This window comes from Camellia sinensis, chromosome 4 (genome assembly GCF_055761805.1).
Source record: "Camellia sinensis isolate YWXY chromosome 4, ASM5576180v1, whole genome shotgun sequence".
Taxonomy (NCBI): Eukaryota; Viridiplantae; Streptophyta; class Magnoliopsida; order Ericales; family Theaceae; genus Camellia; species Camellia sinensis.
Genome location: NC_138964.1, coordinates 164,460,888 through 164,484,766, shown reverse-complemented (window position 1 = coordinate 164,484,766; position 23,879 = coordinate 164,460,888). Strand labels below are relative to the sequence as shown.

General features: G+C 34.1%; 2 protein-coding genes across 5 annotated transcripts; one reads left to right on the top strand and one right to left on the bottom strand.

Annotated features, from left to right (window-relative positions):
- Positions 1 to 4,595: 4,595 nt before the first annotated feature.
- Positions 4,596 to 12,494, top strand: PYD1 (pyrimidine 1). The gene is made up of 7 exons (XM_028225792.2): positions 4,596 to 5,293; positions 9,312 to 9,575; positions 9,708 to 9,878; positions 10,569 to 10,681; positions 10,766 to 10,952; positions 11,914 to 12,023; positions 12,126 to 12,494. Exons 1-7 carry the CDS (start codon positions 5,027 to 5,029, stop codon positions 12,280 to 12,282), a joined length of 1,269 nt encoding a protein of 422 aa, XP_028081593.2. The 5' UTR covers positions 4,596 to 5,026; the 3' UTR covers positions 12,283 to 12,494.
- Positions 12,495 to 13,941: 1,447 nt separating this feature from the next.
- Positions 13,942 to 21,762, bottom strand: LOC114283007 (putative potassium transporter 9). Of its 4 annotated transcripts, none has more exons than XM_028225794.2 (10): positions 21,206 to 21,762; positions 18,745 to 18,967; positions 18,384 to 18,626; positions 18,197 to 18,250; positions 18,027 to 18,077; positions 16,376 to 16,636; positions 16,201 to 16,253; positions 16,005 to 16,128; positions 15,666 to 15,920; positions 13,942 to 15,107 (listed from the first exon to the last, which is right to left on the bottom strand). In XM_028225794.2, the coding sequence occupies exons 1-10, from the start codon at positions 21,248 to 21,250 to the stop codon at positions 14,029 to 14,031; spliced, it is 2,388 nt and encodes a 795-aa protein (XP_028081595.2). In that variant the 5' UTR covers positions 21,251 to 21,762; the 3' UTR covers positions 13,942 to 14,028. The 4 variants fall into 4 exon arrangements, with proteins under 4 accessions (XP_028081595.2, XP_082722917.1, XP_082722919.1 ...); XM_082866791.1 differs by having other exon boundaries at positions 15,666 to 15,927; positions 16,006 to 16,128; XM_082866793.1 differs by lacking the exon at positions 18,027 to 18,077 and having other exon boundaries at positions 21,206 to 21,524.
- Positions 21,763 to 23,879: the final 2,117 nt, after the last annotated feature.

Genomic DNA, 23,879 nt, shown 5'->3' with positions numbered 1-23,879 from the left:
ACTGCATCGACAGAAAATGCATCCCTGTCATCACTGCGTTGACTGTCTTTGCTTTGATCCTCATTGCTTTCATCTTTCATTGCTACTGCACTTGACAAAATCTCAGGTTTGGGCTGCACATTCAATTTTGTATGATGGTACATCTTCGCTTCAGTTGGTGATGCCATTAGCTCGCCGCCATATACCTGCATTTGGAGACAGTATGTTAGTTAGATAGTTCATTGTCTCACTATGTGAATAGGCACAATATATTTGGTTGTACTTCTACCTCATTTAAACCCAACTTAACCAAAGATATGGACTTCATGTTGTTATGCAAGGCTGTGAGGTCCTACTTTACGCATCGCGGAATGGCATTGGAGTTGCGGGGTTGTAAGATTGTTGTATGCTCACACAGCCAGTACTGAAACAAATAAAAAATATCAGTAATTTGAATGTTCACATCAATTAATATTGATGTGAATGTTTACACCACTGGGCAGTAATGTGAATGTTTACATTACACCACTGGGGCAGTAATGTGAATGTTTACATCAATTAAAACTGATGTGAATGTTCACATCTGTTGATGTGAATGTTCACATCTGCTAATGGGGAGTCATGTTACTGATGTGAATGTTCACATCTGCTAATGGGGAGTCATGTTACTGATGTGAATGTTCACATTTGCTAATGTTGAGTGATACTACTGATGTGAATGTTCACATCTGTTAATGTGAGTGATATTACTGATGTGAATGTTCACAACTATTAATGGCAGTGCTATTACTGATGTGAATGTTCACATTTGCTAATGGTGAGTGATGTTACTGATGTGAATGTTCACATCTGTTAATGTGAGTGATACTACTGATGTGAATATTCACATCTGTTAATGTCAGTGCTACTACTGATGTGAATGCTCACATTTTGCTAATGGTGAGTGATGTTACTGTTGTGAATATTCACATCTGTTAAAGTGAGTGGTACTACTGATGTGAATGTTCACATCTGTTAATGTGAATGTTTACACCAGCATCTACTAATGTGCGTTTGTACATTACTGAAACAGTAATGTGAATGTTTACATCAATGTTGTCAACTTCCACACCAATGCTGAGAAATGTGAACATTCACATCAGAGTGTCCAAAGCCCGTAAATGTTCATATTAAACATAGAATAAGTTTTATGAGATTTACCATTAACAACATCACACATCCGGTGACTCGTCCTGGTTTTCCACAGTTTTGGCCCAATGAACCCATCAAGGTTGCCCGGATGCTCTCAGCCCAATCATACTCGATCATCTTGTCTAATGGGTCCATGTATGAGTAGAAAGCTCATCCAATTGTTTCTCCGGATGTAGAAAAGAATAGCTTGACACATGCATACATGCAAACTAATCTTGCGACCTCCTCATTATCATGTTTTTTTGTGCCCTTCAATGCTTCGCTCAGAATTTCTCGTATTTTGGCAGCACTTAACCGACTAACATCCTTGCACATTCGGTGTATGATGCTGGTTGTTGGTTTTGCACCATAAGAGAGGCCCATCGACTTGGTGCCGCAGTCCACCCCAAAAATTAGTGATACGTTGCTTCTAAAAATCTGGATGTTCTTATCCCCAATGTAAAACCTCCCACTAGATTGCTTGAATGTCTGTACTATACGTACAATGGCATCATTATATTTGATGCAGTGGTTGAGGTCGATTTCGTTACTGATCAAGCAATCAAATAATGGCCAGAACGGTATTTTTCTAAGGCACTTCAATTGGTCACTTCTAAATTTTGTATCCTTTAACAGTTTGACCAATCCAGTTATATTTGACTGGTAGTTAACTTTTTTCATGTTCACTTCTTCAGGAACAGTTGTTTGATCAGGCTTGGTTTTGGCACGGGATTCCCCTCGCTTTCGCTTGCCATCAACTTTATGGGGAAGACCTGTGTGTTCAAATAAGCACATATAATTGGCTGAAACATAGAGGATGGAACTAGAAGCACCAAACAACATTCAACAACCAGCATTGACAGTAATTTGAACATTCACATCATTGTACACTGATGTGAATGTTCACATCAGTATATACTACTGTAAGTTTACCGAGTAATCAACATTAATGTGAATTTTCACATCATCCATGTTTGTAAAATAAATTCCGAAAATGACAACAGTTATAGGGCAATGTAAATGTTTACATGGGTGATCACATTATATTATAATTTGCTAAAAATCAAAGGGGGGAACCAACAGCGCCAAACAACATCCAATAACACAAACAACTTGGATATTGATGTCATAATGTGAATATTTACATCATATTCCATCACAGTGTTGAGTGAAGTTTGGGGGTTCTGACATTAATGTGAACATTCACATGATGTGAATGTTCACATCAGTGTCTACTACTGTAAATTTACCCAGTAATCAACATTAATGTGAATGTTCACATCATCCATGTTTGTAAAATAAATTCCGAAAACGACAACAGTTACTGGGCAATGTGAATGTTTACATGGGTGATCACATTATGTTATAATTTGCTAAAAATCAAAGGGGGGAACCAACAGCACCAAACTACACCCAATAACACAAACAAGTTGGACATTGATGTCGCAATGTGAATATTTACATCATATTGCATCACAGTGTTGAGTGAAGTTTGGGGGTTCTGACATTAATGTGAACATTCACATCATGTGAATGTTCACATCAGTGTCTACTACTGTAAGTTTACCCAGTAATGAACACTAATGTGAATGTTCACATCATCCATGTGTGCAAAATAAATTCCGAAAACTACAACAGTTACAGGGCAATGTGAATGTTTACATGGGTGATCACATTATGTTATAATTTGCTAAAAATCATAAGGGGGAACCAACAGCACCAAACAACACCTAACAACACAAACAAGTCCAACATTGATGTCACAATGTAAATATTTACATCACATTCCATCACATTGTTGAGTGAAGTTTGGGGGTTCTATGGACATCAAAAATGAACAATATCAACTGTGACAGTAATATGAACATTCAGATCATTATACACTGATGTGAATGTTCACATCATTATACACTGCTGTGAATATTCACATCAGTGTCTACTACTGTAAGTTTAGCCAGTAATCAACACTAATGTGAATGTTCACATCATCTATTTTTAAAAAATCAATTCCGAAAACATCTATGTTTACAAATTCAAATTCGAAAACTAGAAGGTGGATGTATACATCGGTGATGACATTATGATTGAAAAGCAGAAGGTGGAATGGTATTCCTTACTTTTGTTCGTCATGGTTGGTGGGTATGGATCACACTCAGTGGATGAAATAAACTCAATGGGACGACAGGAATCTTCGAACAACGAAGCACCCTCCTTCCGATGTGAACCTTCGTAGTGGTGAGACGAAGAGGAATCTGGGGTCGATGGTCGACGGTGGACGAAGAGGACGTTGGTGAGGCGATGTGAATCTAGGGTTACTAGAGGCGATGTGAGTATCGTTTCGTGGATTGAGTTTTTGTTTTGGAAATTTTATGGATTGAATAGTTGGAATAGGAATGGGTTTTGCGGAATCGGTTACATGCAGGAGAGGCGGAGATGATTATTTCGTCCTTTTATAATTAATGGACCTAATGGAATATTCAGAAATAGTTTGGGTTTTATGGAACAAAACAGTTATAAATGGGATTTATAAAAAAAGAGCCCAATTAAATATGTAACAATTAAAAAATTAAAAACCAGTATGAGGTAAGTCCCAAACTATAAGAGCGGTGTAATTTTCTTATGAAAAAACATACTCAAGCTGAGAAGTCAGCCATCTAATGCAAAATACCGAGCCATAGGGGTGAGCAGCGGATATACTGATTTGCCAAAACCGACCGAGCCGATCCGCTGCATTTTGAACGGATGCGTGATGACGAGCGGACGATTGTAGATTGATTTTCTTCAATCCGCCAATCTGGCCGAAGGATGGCGGATTTGAGATTCCTTTGGCTGCAACCGAACAGCCAAACCGCGAATACTCCTAGTAATTTATAAAACTTTGTGTTTTCAGTTTGTTTAAATATTCTGTTTGTGTTTTCAATTAAAAAAGAGTTTAAATATTCTGTTAAAAAAAGTTTTCAACTTGAAATCTTTTTTGAATTGAAAAAAATAAACGTATTATTTATCTATATTTTTTGGTTTTTAAATCTATCTCTAAAAATAATAAATAAAAATATGATATATGCTAGTTGGTTTTTATTTTCAAAAACAGATATAGATGTAACAATACAGAGACATATAATCTCTACTACTGCTACATTTATGGTTTTGGTAGTTTGAATTATTTTTATATTTTAAGAACCATAGATTGTAATACTTTATGTTGATAAGACATGCTGTGATTGTAGTATGTGAATGAGACATGCAGTGATTGTGATATTCTAAAGTTTCAAATTTTCTTACTTTAGATGAGGCATGCAGTGATTGTAATATTTTTTAAGTCATTAACTGTAATACTTTCTTCTTCTTTTTTTGAGAAAGTGCACAAGTTGAATTATGTTGAAAATTTATAAAATTTTAAACCGCCAAATAGATTCGCATCTATCCGCTAAACCGCTAATCTGCTCAATTCACATCTGCCGGATTAACAGACGGAAGCGGATTAATTTTATCCAATCTATCAATCTGACAAACAGACGACGGATTAGAAATTTTGTGACCACAGCCGACCCGCGCCCATCTGGGCCGGCGGCCCATGCTCAACAGCCGGCCACCAAAAAGAGTCAAAATTAATTTCTTCTTTTGTGTCTCTCTGTTTATCCGATCCGATCCGATCTTAAGCTATGACTTTATTTCGCTCAGATTCCAAAAATTCAATCCTAATCATCCTAATTGTCTACTTATATACGTATCATCTTCTTCATTCACCCCTTCCATTTTCTTTCTTCCTCTCCAACACACACAGAGCTTAAGATCCCCACATATTCATTCATTCCTAACTTGTCTTCTCTTCACTTCTCTTCACACCCATCATCATCCATCATAGTCAGTAGTAGTCATGGCGTCACTGAGCTTTACTAGTCAGATCGGAGGTAAAGATGCATCATGGCTCCAATGTCGGCCACTGGGTTTTGGACGGTGTGCTGAGAGAGTCCGTTTCAGGGTTTTTGCTTCGGAGTCTCCAACTCACCCTGATCTCAGCGTCACGGTTAATGGGTTGAGGATGCCGAATCCGTTTGTCATCGGGTCGGGTCCTCCCGGGACCAATTACACTGTTATGAAGAAGGCCTTCGATGAAGGTTGGGGTGCTGTCATCGCCAAAACGGTGAGCTTTTCATTCTTTTTACCTTTTCATTTTAGCTTTACTCTTTTTCATTCTTTCTTTTTTTTCATAATTTTTGTCACATCTTTACATGATCAATACAACAAATGCTATTATGGCCCTGATTGGTAGGGCTGTGAGAAAGTGCATATAGTTTATGCCTTAACAGTTTATAGTTAACTATAAACATAATAAACATAAGCTGATTTCTGATTTATAAATTAAGCATCTCATGCCCCTCAAAGAATAAGTTATTTCTGACTTACAAAAAATTATAAGCTGCATTGTTAAGTTAAACCAAGCATATCAAAATAGCTTAAATTAAGCTGAAAGTTGAAATAAGCAGCTTTTAAGCTGCACCAAACAGGCACTATGTATATCCAAAATAAATTACAATCTGTTTGGATGGCGGGGTTTGGTGAGAAAATAAAAGAAATGGTGAAAATTGGGAACCCTTCACTTGTTTGTTTGGATGGTTAAGTAATGTGAGAAATGATGAAAATTTGTGAGAAATGGACTCTCACTAAACTTATATTTTGTTTCTCACCAAAAGTGGTGAGATTTGATGAGAAAAGAATTGAGTTTAATGAACTTTATTTAAAATGTGAAAAACATAGCTTATTAATATAGAATATTATTTTGGTAAAATGAAATAAAATACTGTGTTAGGTTTGTGTTTTGAGATAAATTTTAAAAAAGAAAATTTTGGGGAGAGAGTTTAGATTTTTTTTTTTTGATTTGTTTGGTTGTATATTTTGAAAATAGTTTTGGAGTTTGGAAGTTTGAAATAATTTGATATTTTGTTGTAATTGAGTAAATGTGTGCGAGAGAAAAAGTGATTGAGGAGAGGGGACAGAGAAAAAGTGATTGATTGACATGTAGGAAAGAGAGTGATTTCGAAAAATCTTTTCAAAAAATTTGAACCAAACAAAATTTTGAAAATTTTTCTCAAAAATTATATCTCGAGATACAAACAAAGCAAGTCCTTTTCCTTCCTCTTACTTATTCTATCCATACAAGATAAGTGAAAAATCACATTCTCTTCTCTTTGATTCATCTAAACATAATGGTGAGAAATCTAATCCTTTTTTCTTTTCTTTTCTCACCTAGGTGAGAAACCATAATTATTTCTTTTCTCACCTCCCTCTCAATCCAAAAGGAGTGTTAATGTTAAAGAAGAGTGATATGATCACTATAAATGGAGTTGTTCGGGGATGGGAAGACCTAAGCTAACATTGGATATGCGGTAGTGAAAAGGATATGAATTTATTTATTTAACTGAACATATAGCTCTTGATATAGTAGAATCAATGGTGAAAAAGAATTCGTGTAGCCAACTCTACTTGATTGGAACATAAGGCTTAATATGGTTTGGTTTATTATATATGAGTTCCAAAAATGGTGAGAAACTATTCTTAGGAATTAGTTGTTAGTTTAAAAGCTAGTGTCCAATGCGATCATACGACAAAAATTAAAAATAAGATTTGAGTAGGTCAGGATACATTGGGAAAAAAAAAATTATAACCTATAATATTGTATTATATATTAGTTTAAGAGATAGTAGTTAGTTTACTTTTGTTTTGGGCAAATTACAAATACCCCCCTCGAGGTTTGGTGAAAATACAGATTCCCCCCTAAGGTTTGAGAAATTACAAATTGCCCCCTGAAGGTCAAATTTGCATAACAAATTAGGGGGGAATCTGTATGAAAATAAAAACCTCATGGGGCAATTTGTTATGGAAATATAAACCTCAGGGGGCAAGATGTAATTTCTCAAATCTCAGGGAGGAATCTGTATTTTCACCAAACCTCAAGGGGGGTGTTTGTAATTTTCCCTTTTGTTTTTCAGTGAGTCTTATCAAAATTCGTTTCAATATTAAGTCTAAACTATTTAGATTGGCCCTCAAAATTCGTGTTTCGGGACTATTCCACGCATCGGGTGTGTTTTCGCCTCATTTCGGGGCTGTTTTCCCCCACATTTCAGTGCTGAAATTTCATTAGCATGTTTGCATATCATTCTAGCCATATTGCATTGCGTATGCCACAGGCCGGCCTGACATTTTGGCTGCAGGTGGCCGGCCGGCCACTTCCTAGGATGAAGCCCCAGAAGTTAGCTTTCCAATGGCGCAAACCTTGCATTAAAATTCCTCCTGTAGAAAAAGTTATGCCCTTTTCCGTGTGTCTTTTCCTTTCACACTAATGTGTTATATCAAAAAGTATTGTATGCAAGTTTACTTATTTAATTGTTGAAATTCAATTTTAGTAATCATTATATATTTTTATCTTTACTTTCTACAAAGTATGAATATGAACATGACACACATGTATGCAAGCTCAAGGCCAAGAAAGGCCTCTTCCTTAGGCCCCTAAAATTGGGATCAAAATAGGGTTCCCTATTATCTTAGTCCATTATATTATTAGAGATTAAAATAAGAACCATTGAAAAAAAAAAAATTATCAAAAAAAAAAAAAAGAAGAAAAAGAACCATTGAAAAAAAGAAAGAAGGTTTGTATATGAATGTTCTTGGGAGAAGGAAGGGTAGATAAATTAGAGTATACAAGCTTAATTAGTAATTTTGCAGTTAAAAAAGTGAAAAGAGTAATGTTTAAAAGATATTTTATTGTAGTTGGTTTAATTTTGACTTGGTAATGTAGCTTTACATTTGTTGAGTTCTTATTTTATTTTATTTTTTTGTAAACTAGATTTTGCTAAGTAAACTGTGTGTGTGCAGATTAGCTAATACAATGAAAAATGATTCTTGTAGTCATAGTAACCATTATATTCTAATAAAAAGCAATGCTCAAATAGTACACATTAATGTGTATTTGGGAGGAAAAAGATTGAGTACACACCTAACCTTTGGCATAGTACACAAAGTAGTTGTTCCAATACTTGAACCCATAATCTCAAGGTTATTAGGCCAAAGTTATATTCTAATACTATACAAAAATGATTACAATATGTGACCTAGAGTGTCTGAAAAGTATCTGATACTTCTCAAAATTTTAGAAAATTAATATTAAGTATTGGACATGTTTAAGAAGTATTGGGTATGTATCCGAGGAGAATTAGTATCTAATATTGGTAAGATACGGATACAACTCTCATTTAAAAGTATACGTGCTTCATAGATATCAAAGAAATGGGAAAAAAGTGAAACTTGGAGGGCACAAGTAGTGTTAAAACTTAAAACCATAACCTAATAACCATAGGGGTAAAAAGGTCCACTTGGGGCACCAACGTATTCAGTGGGAGCAACTTATCCTTGAATTGCCGAATTTTTAATAGGCAAAATAATATTTGCGTTACATTCCTTTGCCAAAAGTTGAATCGGGGCCATTGCCCGCGTCGGGCCAAGGTAGGACAGCCATTGTATGCCATATTGGTTTTTAATTTTCATATATATATAGCCAATAAAAAAAGTTATATATATATATATATATATATATATATATTTTAAAATGTACGTAATTGATATAATATGGTAAATTACCAATAGGTCCTACTTTTAGGACTTATTACCCATTAAGTCCTATTGATAAATTTATTAGTCTCTCTTGTTTTTATGAATGAATTTACAATAATAAATTTATTAATCAGGACCTGTAGGTAAATAAGTTTAGTTAATAGGACTGATTGGTAAGTGTCCCATTGAGATAAAGTTGACTACCCATTATTTGTTAGTTGTAGTTCTCCTAAGGAGAGTTGGAAAACAAGTTTTTTGGATGGAAGGAAACTGATAAGGGTCCTTTTCTATCTTTTTAAGGAATCCATGATTGCCATAATAGGTGTAAAATAGCATAGCCTGCAAACCTTACTTCACATCTCCATATAGTTTTTCTGTGAGAGTTTAGAAACTCATCTATACTAAAATGAAGGCAAAGGGGTACTTCTGCTCGTTTCATTTCATTTTTTCGTTTTCCTGACCAGAAGGCAAAGTGGTATTTCATGAATGAAGATTATTCATATTATTCATCTATATTGAAAGTTAAGTACTTAATCTTGAACAATAATTGGTAGGTGTCATTGGATGCTTCAAAAGTTATAAATGTTACTCCTCGATATGCTCGGCTAAGAGCAGGAGCAAATGGCTCAGCCAAAGGACAAATTATTGGTTGGGAAAATATTGAGCTCATAAGTGATCGACCTCTTGAAACCATGCTTAAAGAATTCAAGCAATTAAAAGAAGAGTATCCTGACAGGGTACTTATTGCTTCTATCATGGAGGAGTATGACAAAGCTGCATGGGAGGAACTTATTGACCGAGTTGAGCAAACTGGAATTGTAAGTTCATGCTTCTCACTACCTAAGTACCTGTAACTCTTTTCAGAAGCCAAGTTCCTGTAGTGTGTGTGTGTATATATATAAATATGCGTAGTGGCTTTCTTCATGTAAGATTTTCACATTGTTGTTTAGGATGCTATTGAAATCAATTTCTCATGTCCTCATGGTATGCCGGAGCGAAAAATGGGCGCTGCAGTTGGGCAAGATTGTGCACTTTTAGAGGAAGTTTGTGGGTGGATTAATGCAAAAGCCACTGTCCCTGTTTGGGCAAAAATGACTCCAAACATTACTGACATTACACAGGTTTGCTTTTTATCTTGTTTCTTTTCCTCATTGGTTATTTGATAACTTTATTTATTCCTTGATGGCAATTTGTCTCGTTTGGGAACATGTTATTTTAGTAACTTTTTGGTTTTTTGACTAAAATATGAGGTAAAAAAAAAAATTAGTAGGTTTGGGATGACTTTTTAGTTTTTTACGAAAAGATGTGTAAAAAATAAAGAGAAAATGGAATCTTCGACTATTTTGTATAATTTGTTGGCTTTTTGGCTTTTTTAATGACTTTTCAACTTTTAGACTAAAAAGTGTTGTTCCCAAAAGAAAATAGAGTGAATTATCAGAATGTGTTGTGTTAGTTGACCAAATGCCAATCATTACGTGTTCTAGTTTCTTTTTCTCCTCTCCTTTCATTTTTGTTTGATTTTCTCTTTTCCAAAACGTGGGTTTGTGAAGTGTCGTGAAGCTTCCTGATCAATAGCCATGGTAACTTACAGAATTTCTAATTCTAATGCATCAAACAAAACAGAGGTGATCAATGAATTATGTAAAGCAAAGTTTTTTTTTTTTTTTTTTTTCCAATCTGTGTGTGTGCGTGATCAATTTCTTTTTTTCCTTCAGATAAATGCAATTTACATTGTGCATTGCTCACTAATACGCAGTAATGTATAGGTTGCTTTTCTTATTCTGCTAGTATCAATGCTTCTTTTGTTATAGCCAGCTAGGGTGGCTCTGAGATCAGGATGCGAGGGGATATCTGCCATAAACACAATCATGAGTGTCATGGGAATCAACCTCAATACCTTGCGTCCAGAGCCTTGTGTTGAGGGGTTAGCATTTTTGCCCAACCTATGTGACTTTTTTGCATTGACTTATTCATCCCACAAGGATTTACATACTAAAGTTAATTTCAGATACTCAACTCCTGGGGGCTATTCTTGCAAGGCAGTCCATCCTATTGCGCTTGCAAAAGTGATGAGTATTGCGCAAATGATGAAGGCGGAATTCGGAGATAAGGATTATTCCCTTTCTGGTATTGGAGGTGTCGAGACAGGCGGTGATGCTGCTGAATTTATTCTTCTTGGAGCAAATACAGTTCAGGTTGGACAGTTGTGATGCTGTTTCATTTCCATTAATTGTTGTGATTGTTTTCTTATCTTATTCATCTGTAGCAGGTAAATGTTGGCTTTCTATAGGGGCTTGTATCATATTTTTTGCAATGGTTTCTTTTACAAAACCCATGTTAAATGCTTTTAGTTTTATGGCGTTGATCAAAAACTGCCATGTTCTATTTTACAAGTCTTAGCAATTCTGAACATGTGAAATAGTTCACTTGGGAAGCAACGCTTGGGTTTGATGAATTTTTTGTTTTACCGGAAAAGATTAGGATTGAACAGAACTCTCTCTCTCTTTTGGAATTTGGGTATGACGGGATGTTGGATAGGTTGCTTTAGTTGGTCTGACCCAAGAGCATTAGGGTCAACAGAGTTTTCTTGTTCAAGATGTAGGCTTTCTCCATCTGGTACATTGCACTTTTTCCCCTTTTTTCCTTTTTCCTTTTTTCTTTTGGGTTTTGGGGAATGTCACCTGTTTGTTTTCTTTCTTCTCTATTGTTTCCTACGTTGTAAAAGTTAGGTAACACATTGTTAGGAGTTTCTGTTTTTATAACCATGTTTCATGGTTATGGTTAAGAAAAATGAGTCTGATGTAGCAATTAGAGTTTTATTTTAATTTTTAAAAAGAATTTAGGACCCATTTGTGCATATAGCTGAGTGGGTGGTATGAGTCATACTAATACGTGGGTAAATTCGGCAGTTACCTGAGCAAATTCAAGGCCCCCCCATCTGCGGTGGGCTGTGGTAATCATTGCAGGTGGAGGGGGAAAAACCGCAACGGTGACATCAAGATAGAATTAAGTCCAATCAAAAGATATCTGAAATTTCCATAGTGTACCTCAAGACACTTGACATCTTTGTCAAGAAAAAGCAGCCTTTTAAGTTCCCATGAAATGGTATCTTTTACATATTAATGTGGCAAGTATATAATGTCATTTTGTTTGTAGGTATGCACGGGCGTTATGATGCATGGGTACGGTCATGTTAAGAAACTTTGCTCCGAGTTGCAGGATTTCATGAAGATGCAGAATTTTTCATCAATAGAAGATTTCAGAGGGTATTTTTGTTTATTTAACAATTAACTTTTTTAATGTGGAAATTATTAACCAAATGAAGGATTTGTTGTTTATCTAACATTTGTATTCTTTTCTTTTCCCAGGATTTCTCTTGAATATTTCACAACCCACACAGATTTGGTAAGGAGGCAACAAGAAGCGATTCGACAGAGGAAAGCTGTCAGGAAAGGTTTGCAGTCTGACAAAGAATGGACCGGAGATGGTTTTGTGAATGAAACTGAAAGCATGGTTTCTAACTAATTGTATTGCAATGTGATGTGATTTTCTCTTGCTCAAAAACAAGAACAGAAACTGGGCTGTTCTCGGTCGTATAATTGAAAACTATTTTGGTTACAAACTCTACAGCTTGTGTTGAGTGAAACAGTAGAAAGCCAAAACGAAGAGTGAATGGTGTATAAAACATTTTCTCATACTTGAATAATTTGCTTAAGAAGGTTACTTTGAGTGAATAATTTTTATGGCATAACCTTGCTCATGTGACCAACAATGCTAGGGGTAAAATAAAATTTTACGCTACTTTTGTACTATTATACCCTCAACTTTTATATAATTAAATTGCAAACATTTAAAAAGTTACGTTAAGATTACTCTACGAAAAATTATTTTGGAAGATCCGAATTTCAAAAGTATTCCCCTTCTCACATGGGATGTAGGCCCAACTACCTATCTATGTGAGACAGAATAGTTTAGCATGTAGAATTTTAGGTGTCAATATCTTTACTCAGTGAGTGACAATGGTTGGTCAATATTTTGTAGTTGGCACTAATCTGACTTTGATAGTAAAGGCAATATGGTTGTGTTGCTGAATTACTTATAGCTCACAACAGTATACCCTTTATTTTTACTTTTTTCTTTCAATGGTTGACTTTGGGCTTCTTTCTTTTTCCTTCCATTTTGCCTACATTTTTAAGTTTTAAAATAGTTTAAAACAAAATAATCAATGTACATTTATTGTGATGGTTTATAGAGTTATGCACAGATTTATTATGAGTTATTATTATGCACAGCTGGAAAAAAATACATAGAATGAATTCTTATTTTGGGTTCTCAATCATTTTGAAAGAATTGGTCCAATAGGATAATTCTTTCTATATATGGTTCCTTTTTAAGAATTAGCAGTAATTTTTTAATTTTTTATTTTTTATTTGGTTTGGTTGCTTGACTTGGATGTAAATATATATATATATATTTTTTTTATAATGTTTTTAGGATTACATCTAGTCTAGGTTTTATAATTAAGAGAATGGATACTTTTTATTTGCATTTTCACATAAAGAACATCAAATCATTTACATAGTTGTCATGTGAGTTCTACATTCATGTGAGTCATTTAGTAGAATATTTGGTAAAACATTTAAAATTTCCTACGTTTTTCTTGTTATAATCAAGAGAAGGATTCTATTTACTTTCATTTTCAAATGAAGAACATCAAATCATTCACATATTTACTCAACTAGGGTAAAAATTAGTAAAAATTGTGCCTATCATCAAATTCATGCCGCCATATAGGGATGGCAATGGGTTGGATTTTTTTTGGATTTTACACGTGAATTCTTGACGTTAAATTCAACTATTTTAACAATAAGATTTCTTATTTTACCTGACTTTGACTGTCTTAACTTATCTACCTCTATACTTTACTTACTTTATCAATGCTCTCCCAAACTTTTTCTTTTTAATTAAAATTAGATTGAAACAAATATAATCAGATTGAGTAATTTTGTCATCCGCCACATCATTCATCACCGGCGTAAAGATTGTAAGTGCGTTTATAACCCTTGCCTTAGTCCTTATCGGGATATTTCAATGCCTTCCACCCAAAGGCTTTCTTCATTAACATTGAGAGAAGGTACACAGCTTCTTTAAATGTCGAAGAGTAGGTGCATTTGTGCAACATTATATGGAATTTGCTTTTATCATTAAAATTATAGTATGTTACAATAATACTAAAGTGCGAGAAAGACAATTTATGTCCCAGTACATAGTTTATATTATGTAGACCATACCAACCTCTACAAGAGCAGCATGAGGGATGTTCAATGCCACAGGGGGCTCTCGACAGTTTTTATCAAGAAAAACATAAGTCATGATCAAGAATTTCTTTAGAAAATTTGAACCACGGCGCATTGTCAAATGTGATTGTCCCAAGAAATACGCAGTCCCACTTTCCCGGGCATCTACTAATTCTTGGAGTTCCTCCCTAACAGAATGCCTCATTTGAGGACTATTTGGAGGCAATACAAATCGAACTTTTTTCCTCCTGATTGGAATAGAAACACTTCCTGATGGGTGGTCATACAATGGACTAGTCCGAATCTCACTCTTTCCCAAGCTTGCAGAAGAACCCATATTTGTTACAGTCCCATCTAGAGGAATCAAAGCATTTCTATCTGCCATTTGGCTTCCAACAACGATCATCTTTCCTTCAGGCGAAGTCGAGGCTTCAAAATCGTTTTCCTCCCTGGAAATGAATTCACCAATGGAACAAATAATATGCTTTTCAAAATCATCTGTGTCCCTTACACGATCACAATACCCGTACCTTACAATGCAACGATACACCTTGTATTCTTTGGGCCCAACCCTGCCTATAAGATACCTCTGGCATGTGGGGATGTAAGGGACAGGCAAAGACTTGAAGGTGACGAAGATCAGCACCTGATGAAATGCTGGAAGATTCGTAATAAAATGGGAGAAGAAAGCTGGGATTCCGGTGACAATGTCGGTGTAGATGAAGCCAATTCCAGGTACCCGGGTCACTCCTAGACCCGGGCCAAGTTCTGTGAGCCAATCCAATGATAACTTGTTCTCGAAATCAAATTGATACTTCTTCAGGGTGCCATAGTGCCAGGCAAGCATGATTGTCATGAAAATCACCAAATGGACAACTAAATACCAAGCTCCCTTGGGAAAATTTAACAAACAAGCTGATAGATATATGATCTCAATTGAGCCAAAGAACGCTAGAAAGCACGCGGATAGAAATAAGCTCTTCTCCCAGTACAGCGCAATTACAAGTGACATGAAACAAGTTGTAACTAGCATTGCAAAAATTATAGCTAAACCTGCAAAGAAGACAAAAAGTATTTATTAGACATAACCATTCAATGTTGCTTTTCACCGTTAATTACTTTACGTCATCACTTCTGGTTTTGTAGTTACCAACTCATCCATAAATATAATCAGGATTGACTAATATATCTCATGTAAAAATAGGTATTCTTGCAGCCTTCACAGTTTTTTTTTTTCTCTTTCCACCAATATTTTTTTGCCAAATTGACAATTGGATTTGTTAGATCACCATTTATCCCCAAAGCTTAATCAGTTAAGAAATGAGCCCAACTTGTATATAAAGCTATCCAATACCCTCCCTCTCATGCAACCCTATTTTGCCATGCTTGAGAAGCATCAACAAAATGTGCTTTTTGATTAAATTTTTGTCATGCACTAACATTGTTCTCAGTCTAGTTTATTCTTTTATCATCACAAACTTATTCATTACATATTATAGATTACATGCTTCCTGAATGTTCCTAGTGGAGTATAATTGTCAAATCTCAAAGGTGGTTCAGTGCTTCAAGAAACAAGAAATGAAAATAAAATATGTCAGTACACAAACATACCTGTTGCATTTCCAATCAGTGAAATGTTACGGAAACCAATGGTGATTGCTATGCTGAAAAGCATCAATATGCAGTTGACATCTGGAATGTATACTTGCCCATGTATCTTATCTGATGTATGGATAACTTTAACTCTAGGAAAGCAACCAAGTGCCAGGCACTGGTTTATAATGGAGAAACTGGCAGTAATTGTTGCTTGGCTTCCTACAGCTGAGGCAAATAGCGATAACACCCTGAAGATGTGGCGAATCGATCCTGAACTTGCCATGCCCATGACCATATGACATCAAGATGAGGGACCCACCCAAAAATAAAATATAAAGCAAGAAAACTACTTACTATTGGGTACAGATTCACTGAGATGAAAAACATCCTTAGAAACACCCAAGTTCTTGGAGATAAAAGCTGCTTGACCAGCGTAACACAAAACAAGGGCTGGATATATTAGGCAGACAAAACTAACCTGCAGCGAAGACATCATATGAAAATTCATACTTGAAATTGAAAGACGGTGATGAATGTGCATTTTGATTACCGTGATAGATCTCCTTGAGAAATGACCTAGATCTGCAAACATTGCTTCTGATCCTACAAAATTACATTTTCATGAGAATTGGTCAGAACAAACAGAAATTTCCAAAATATCTGCGTAATCAGAGACGACAAGAAACTAAACCAAGGAACGTGAATGTTACTACATACTAACCAACCTGCTGCACAAAGGAGAATACTGCCTAGCAATCCCCAACTTCCAGGGCTAATTCTTCTCATGAATCTGTACATATATGTTGGAGAGATAGCATAGATGATTTGGGGGTCATAATGACAGATATTATATAGACCCACTCCACTGATGAATAAGAGCCATATAATGATAACTGGAGCAAACATAAAGCCAATTTTATGGCTCCCATAGTGTTGCAGAGTGAAAAGGCAAATCAATATAACACATGCAGCAGGAACCGGTACATCTGAAACAAGTAGCATTCCAAGGGATGAGCAGGTCAGAAATAGAAAATCAGTCATAGAAATCTAAAATAAAAATCTACAAGAAAAATGATGAAATAAAATCCAAGTTAAAACTTCCGTGTTACTCAGAAAATGAAATTCATCCACTGAGTTCAAACTTCAAGTTATTCAGTTCTGAAGCTCTATTTTTAGAAAATAAGAAAATACTACCAACAGATGAATACATCTTAAATACATATGTCCTCTGTTTTAAGAGCAGAAGATTTGGGTAGGCACTGTGCACATTTTTTGATATAAAGTTGCTTTACTGAAGATCAGAGATCCATTGACAGAACAGAATAAAGAGTCATGAATGCTAAGTTGATGATAACACACCAAAAACATTTAGCATAAAAAATAAAAAGATTGAATGATGTAGCTTTGAATCACTGCAAGCATGAACACTGTCAGATGAAAAAGATTCCTTATTTTGAACTCAATTCTCTTACAACAGAGTATTTATTATGGATGAAAGCATGCTTGTACATCCCATCGAAATGAAATCATTTCAATACATTTTCTGTTGTATGCAAACGAAAACATAGAGTTAGTCCTTGCGTAGTCAATATGTCTCTGCAATTGATGGTAAAAACGAAATCCTACTGTTCCTTGAAATCTCAAGACTCATCCTGTTACTGCGACTATATTATGGATGAACCACATGCTTTAACATCCAACGGAAATGAAATCATTTCAATATATTTTCTGCTGTACGTAAAGGAAAACAGTAATTTTGTAGAATTTAGTCATAAATAGTCGATATGTCACTGCAAATAATGGTAAAAGACAAAAAAAATCCCACTATTCCTTGAAATCCCAAAAGTTTTCCTGTTACTGCAACTATAGAGGCAATGGGGCAAGCCAGTTTAAACAAGAACGCCCATTCCAAATGATAGATAAACTTTCACTCACTGGAGTACCAAAAGACACAATATTGGGTAATTGCCTTGATTTATTGAAATGGAAAAAATAGCTTTAAAGAGATATGGTTTTAAAATTCCATAAAAAAACTACTAATCATTTATCGTGATATGTTAATGACGAAAAAGATGATAAAGTGTATAAGACTTTAATGCATGTTCATACACTAATCTCCAAATGCAATGCAAAATGTCGACTTCATTGTGACTATCTCTCATTCTTCGCGTAGGAGTGAAATTCACTGAAAATGCATGGAATAAAAGTTGAACCTCACCAAGGCCCCAATTTTTTCTTGGGACTCATTCACATGATGTTATTCAAAGGTCCGGAAAAACTGGCAAAAATACAGTAGATTAAAATTATGAAAGAAGAATAAGACTGCTGGACAAGATATCTAGTCATAGGCATCTACTTTCATTGTAAAGAACTTACATTTTTTGAAATCCTTTTCTAAGGTGTTCCTCGTTCTTTCCGAAGAGGAATCTGATAAGAACCAGACACACAAAAAGAAAAAAAAAATTTCAACTTTACGGTGACAATTTATAGCACTAATTATGTGAGAGAAAAGTAGTTCTTTATCCACATCTATTACTAATGCTTACATTGATATGAAATATCTGCCAATGATCTTCCAAGGCCTGATGAAGCCGACAGTACTGAAGCATAAAAGGACAGAGAAACAAGTAAATCCAGCAAAATTTGGAAAAAATAGTATGTAATACAATGGAAAAAGAAAAATAAATCAAGTTATCAATGTCTATATAAAGCAGATGATACAGAACAACAAACCAGATAAAGCTGGTGTAAGAATTCCATCACCAACTGTCATGCAAGAACCAAACAGAGCAACGACCAACATCAAATAGTGACTACTTTTATGTTTTTCAATGGCCCTTCTAGCCCTTGATTCCACCTCAATATTGGAAGGGGTTTGCTCCTCAAAGCGCATAATGTCATTGGTATTTTTATCATTTGGAAGCAGACCCACTTTGGCATGCCTACAAAGTAAGGAGTATAATGCAAAAATACCACCTGCAATAATTCATTAAAGATAATAATGCTTCAAGACACCATTTGATTAGCGTAATACTGTAGCTCACTTAGCAAAAAGAAAAATATAATATTTTAGTTCAAAAGGAAATATGATTACCCTCTCCAGCATAATCAGCCCTCAATACTATTAAGGCATACTTCAATAAAGGAATGATGGTCAGAGTCCAAAATACAAAGGAAAAGAGCTCATGTATCCTGTCAACAGATTTGATATTCTCTGTGCCAATGGTTGCAAAAACAAATAAGGGAGCAATACTCAAACGACCAAAAACTACTCCAAGGCTTTGAAATGACAGAAGGATTGTATGCTGCCAAGTCTCCTGCACATCAGCAAGTCGGGAATGGAGTAAAAAATATCATGGTGATGGGATTTGAAAATACAGAAAATGCAAACAGCTTCACTATGTTAAGACCTCTAACCAATGGTCTGAAAAAAAAAAAAAAAAAAATCAAATTATTAATATGAAACATCTATTTGCAAGGAAGCGAGGGAGGAAATTTTCATTACTCCTGTTAATGTATATACGGTATATATTCCTGCATATATTAGGTATTGATTTCCTAGATATATTAGCTATTGCCATAGTTAGGTATCTTATATGATACTCTTTCTTATAGTTAGTTTTCTAGTAGGATACCCTTTTAGTCTATATATGCAGATTTTTTATTGTATAGGAAAATTCATTCAATACAATCATTCAATTTAATAAATATTATTTTCTTTTTTTTCTCTCTCTACTATTCTAACATGGCATCAGAGCTAGGTTAAGAACCTAGTAATTTCGCTTCATCGGCGGGCGGCAGCCTTGCCTTGGCTGCCCACCAGATCTTAACCTATACCGCTGTCATGTTTTTCTTTCAGTATCGCTTCCTCTATCTGCTGGTTTATGAACCCTAAATATTTCGATCATATTTTTTTTTTTGTTTTTTTGTTTTTTACTCGTAATACTTTTTTTTTTCTCCCATCTATCTTTCCCTTTGCTTCAACCTCAAATTGGTTTCTTTCTTCAACCTATTTGAGTTTGAGGGAGATATTATACCTATATCATGGTGAACATGGTTATACACCATGCAACCCACCTAGCTGCCTCTTTTGCCGCACAATCCAAGCCGTTTCCTTTGGCGCACCACCAAACTCGCCCCTTGGTGCACCATCCAAGCCGCCTCCTGACGCACTCAGTCATCTGTTGTCATCATCGTTCAGCACCACGTCATAAGTTATGTGTGTGCCACGTTTGCTGGTTCAACATCCAATATCTACAATGGTCTGGCATGATCTTAAACTGTCTCTCGGCATTAGTTTTAGCCAGTTTCTAAATCGGTTTGGCACGACCTTAAATTGTCCTGGCATTAGTTTAAGCCAGTTCCTACAATGGTCCGACACGACCATAAACTGTCTCCCGGCTTTAGTTCTGGCCTATGATCTATTTCAAGCGCCCTTGCACTCCCGTTTGGATTTTGCAATCTATTTGCCTTTTATTTTATTTAGTTTTATTTTATATTTTAGTTTCTCTCTCCAAACTCAAGATGTTTATCCTCCTTGAGTTTGAGGGGAATGTTAACGTATATATGGTATATATTCCTATATATATTAGATATTGATTTCCTAAATATATTAGATATTGTCATAGTTAGGTATACTCTTTCTTATAGTTAGATTTCTAGTAGGATACCCTTTCTCAGCCTATATATACATGTCTTTTATTGTATAGGACAATTCATTCAATACAATTATTCAATACAATACATATTATTTCCTCTTTTTTTTTTTTTTTTTTTTTTTTTTTACTCTCTCTACTATTCTAACAACTCCCAAGGTCAGATCTTGCTTCTAACCTTGTAGAAAACATTTTTCTCTAATTTTTTTTTTTTTAAATCTTCTGTATACTTTCCACCAGGGTTTTAAATATCACCTGTTATGTATTGTATTGATCATTGGGTACCAGGATTTTGGACTTTTGATATCATTATTCATCAATATATCGGTTGATAATGTTTGATATTGGCCGATACATGACTGCAACACCAATACTAATACATATCGCGAAACCGTTATTTAAAACCATGCTTTCCATTCTTTTATTGGTACAACATAATTAGTTATTGAGTATGGTACTTATAAGTATTGCATCTTGAAGCAGGTCTCCAACTGTGGCTGAAATTTCCCCTGCACCAAGGCTGTACATGTTTTGGTCCTGGGCGAGGGGGAAACAACATAGAACTGTCGAGCTGATTCAGAGCAAATCCTATTAGTTTAGAAAGAAATCTGGGTAATGAAAGGCAAGGCAACTAACTATTCTATACACAAAATATAATCACTAACTGCAAAAACCAAAGAAATCAAAGAATAAGCAGAAAAAGAAGGCACAAATCCAAATAACCATACGTGTCAGATAAAATTACACAAATGTAATACTGACCCAAAAAAGGTGCATTTGAGCTCAAGTTAACATATTACTAATTCCAAAAAAGAAAAACGGAAAGAAAAAGAAAGAGTTGAGATGATGGTAGAAATGTAAATATTTGATTAGAGCACTGAAAAAGAAGCAAGAAATTACCTTGAGTTGAGGAGAGACGGAGCTAGGACTCAGTTGAAAATCCATAGATTAGATAACAAAGAAACACAGATTCGCCGATTGAATTGGGTTGGAGTTAAAATGTATACGAGAGAAAGACAGAGAGAGAACAACAAAGACGGAGTTGAATTGTCCCACGATTGAGCCAATGTGTCTTGGACGGACAAAACAAGTTCCCACAGAGAGAGAGATTACATAGAGATCTCAAAATTGTGATCGTGATATATGTATATTTATGTATGCAAATCTGGGATTGAATCTTTTTTTGTTGTTGCAAAGGATTGAATGTTATTTATTTCATGAAAAATGATGGTGGTTCTCGCCATTAATGATGTGATAATTTGGTCTTAGAGTTAGAGTTGTATTTTTTTTTAATGTATTAGTGTTATTAGTGGTGATATTTTTAATGGGATAAATCATTGTTGTTTATTTCATTCCTCAACACATACTACTAATTTTTTTTTAGTAATATAATAAGAAGTTAGTGTTGGATAGTCTGGGTGGAGAGAGTGAATGCCGGATTGACAGGGATAGCTTATGCTTCCGACAATCATATTTGAAAGATGTTTGGGTGCTTTAAATTGAGAGTATTAAAGGAGCTCAAAACAATTAGTCTTACTGATTGATGTGATATTTTGATTTTAAGTTTTTTTTTTTTTTTTTTTTTTTGAATTTTTATTTCATTAGTGGTTCATTAGTATTCTTAAATTAGTAGGATGTATCATTATTGATCATATTTTTCATATACGTACGTGTATTCCCCATATATATTATATAAAATACTAACATATCACCCGTGCTATAATTGTGATTTTTAAATTTTTTTTTAAATGTCTTTTTTTTTTTATATTATATTAAAATTTAATATTTTGATAATAATCATATATGTTGGACTTTTTAAAGAATTAAATGTCTTTTTTTTATTATATTATATTAAAATTTAATATTTTGATAATAATTATATGTATATATATGAATTGTGATTTTTAAATTTTTTTTTTATAAATGTCTTCTTTTTTTCCTTTTTTATATTATATTAAAGTTTAATATTTTGATAATAATCATATGTGTTGGACTTTTTAAGGAATTAAATGTCTTTTTTTAATTATATTATATTAAAGTTTAATATTTTGATAATAATCATATGTGTTGGACTTTTTAAGGAATTAAATGTCTTTTTTTTATTATATTATATTAAAGTTTAATATTTTGATAATAATCATATGTGTTGGACTTTTTAAGAAATTTTTTTTTATGCTTGTTTTTAATGTATTAAAGTGTTATTCTGAGGGATAATAATCATATATGTTGGGACTTTTTAAGAAATTCATATATGTTGGATTTTAAAGAATTTTTTTATGCTTGTTCTTAATGCATTAAAGTGTTATTATGAGGGTAAGACTTGGGAGTTGGGAGAAGTTAATAAATGCTAAAAAAAATTATTTTAAATTAAAAAATCAAAAAATTTAAATTGAGAAATTAAAACTCTCACAAGTCTTGAGGGTTAAAAATCACATTTTACTTAATATACAGTATAAATATGTAAAGAAAGATGAAATCGATGATGATGATGATGATGATGATGATGATGAAGAAGAAATGGGTCACCACATGACTTTGCGTTTTGGTTGGACAGTTGGAAGTGATGCAGTGACATTTGTCTACACCTATGATTGTGATGTAATGCCACGTCAATTACACGTTCATTTGTTATATACCTATATATATATATATATACATATATATAGGCAGTGGCTTTGGTTCAGTCCAAGGTCGGACTGGATCGTGTTGTTGGGTTCGTGAGGGCTCATTACGGGTCTCGTTTTGATAATCTGAACCGTTCAATATGTAGAACTCGTCGAGTATTATATGTCTGTAAAAAATCACGTTGATCGGATATCGATAGCTATGTGAACAAAATAGTTTTTTATCAACTGTTAATTGTTTCACCGTCTATTTTTTTATACAAAACTAATTTGATCACATAGCTATTGATATCCGATCAATGTGATTTTTTACAGGCATATAGTACTCGACAATTTCTACACATTGACGGTTCGGATTATCAAAACGGACCTAAAAAATGAACCCTATGGGCCGAACTGGACGGGTCCAGTATTGATCTCAACTTGAGACAAACTGGACCCATATATATATATATATAGAAAAATTTTATTATCCTTGGTGCTAAATGCACCAATTAATGTATACATTAGTATACCAATTAATATTATGTCATTATTATTGACCCCACCTATTATACAAATTATAAATATTCAAAACTTTTAAAATTATGTCACATCATCTATTAGTATATTAATTAATACATATATCATTATTCTTTTATTATACATATTCATATTATATATTTTTAGTAATGTTATTTTTTTTTAATTATGATTAATTATTTTCTTTAATTATGACATTATTTAAGGTATTTAGTTATGATATTTTTGTTTTTAATTTTTTTTTAATTATGACTCAAAAAATATAGAATTATATTTTTTTTTTCTCCCTATAATTATAACGCGTATATGATATATACTTTTAAGAGGTGTATATTATAGCCTTTCCCATCATACATAACCTCTTCTGTGTATTTTTGCAGGAATTTTATGAATTTTAGTGATTTCAAAAATTGAAAATATTAAATCAA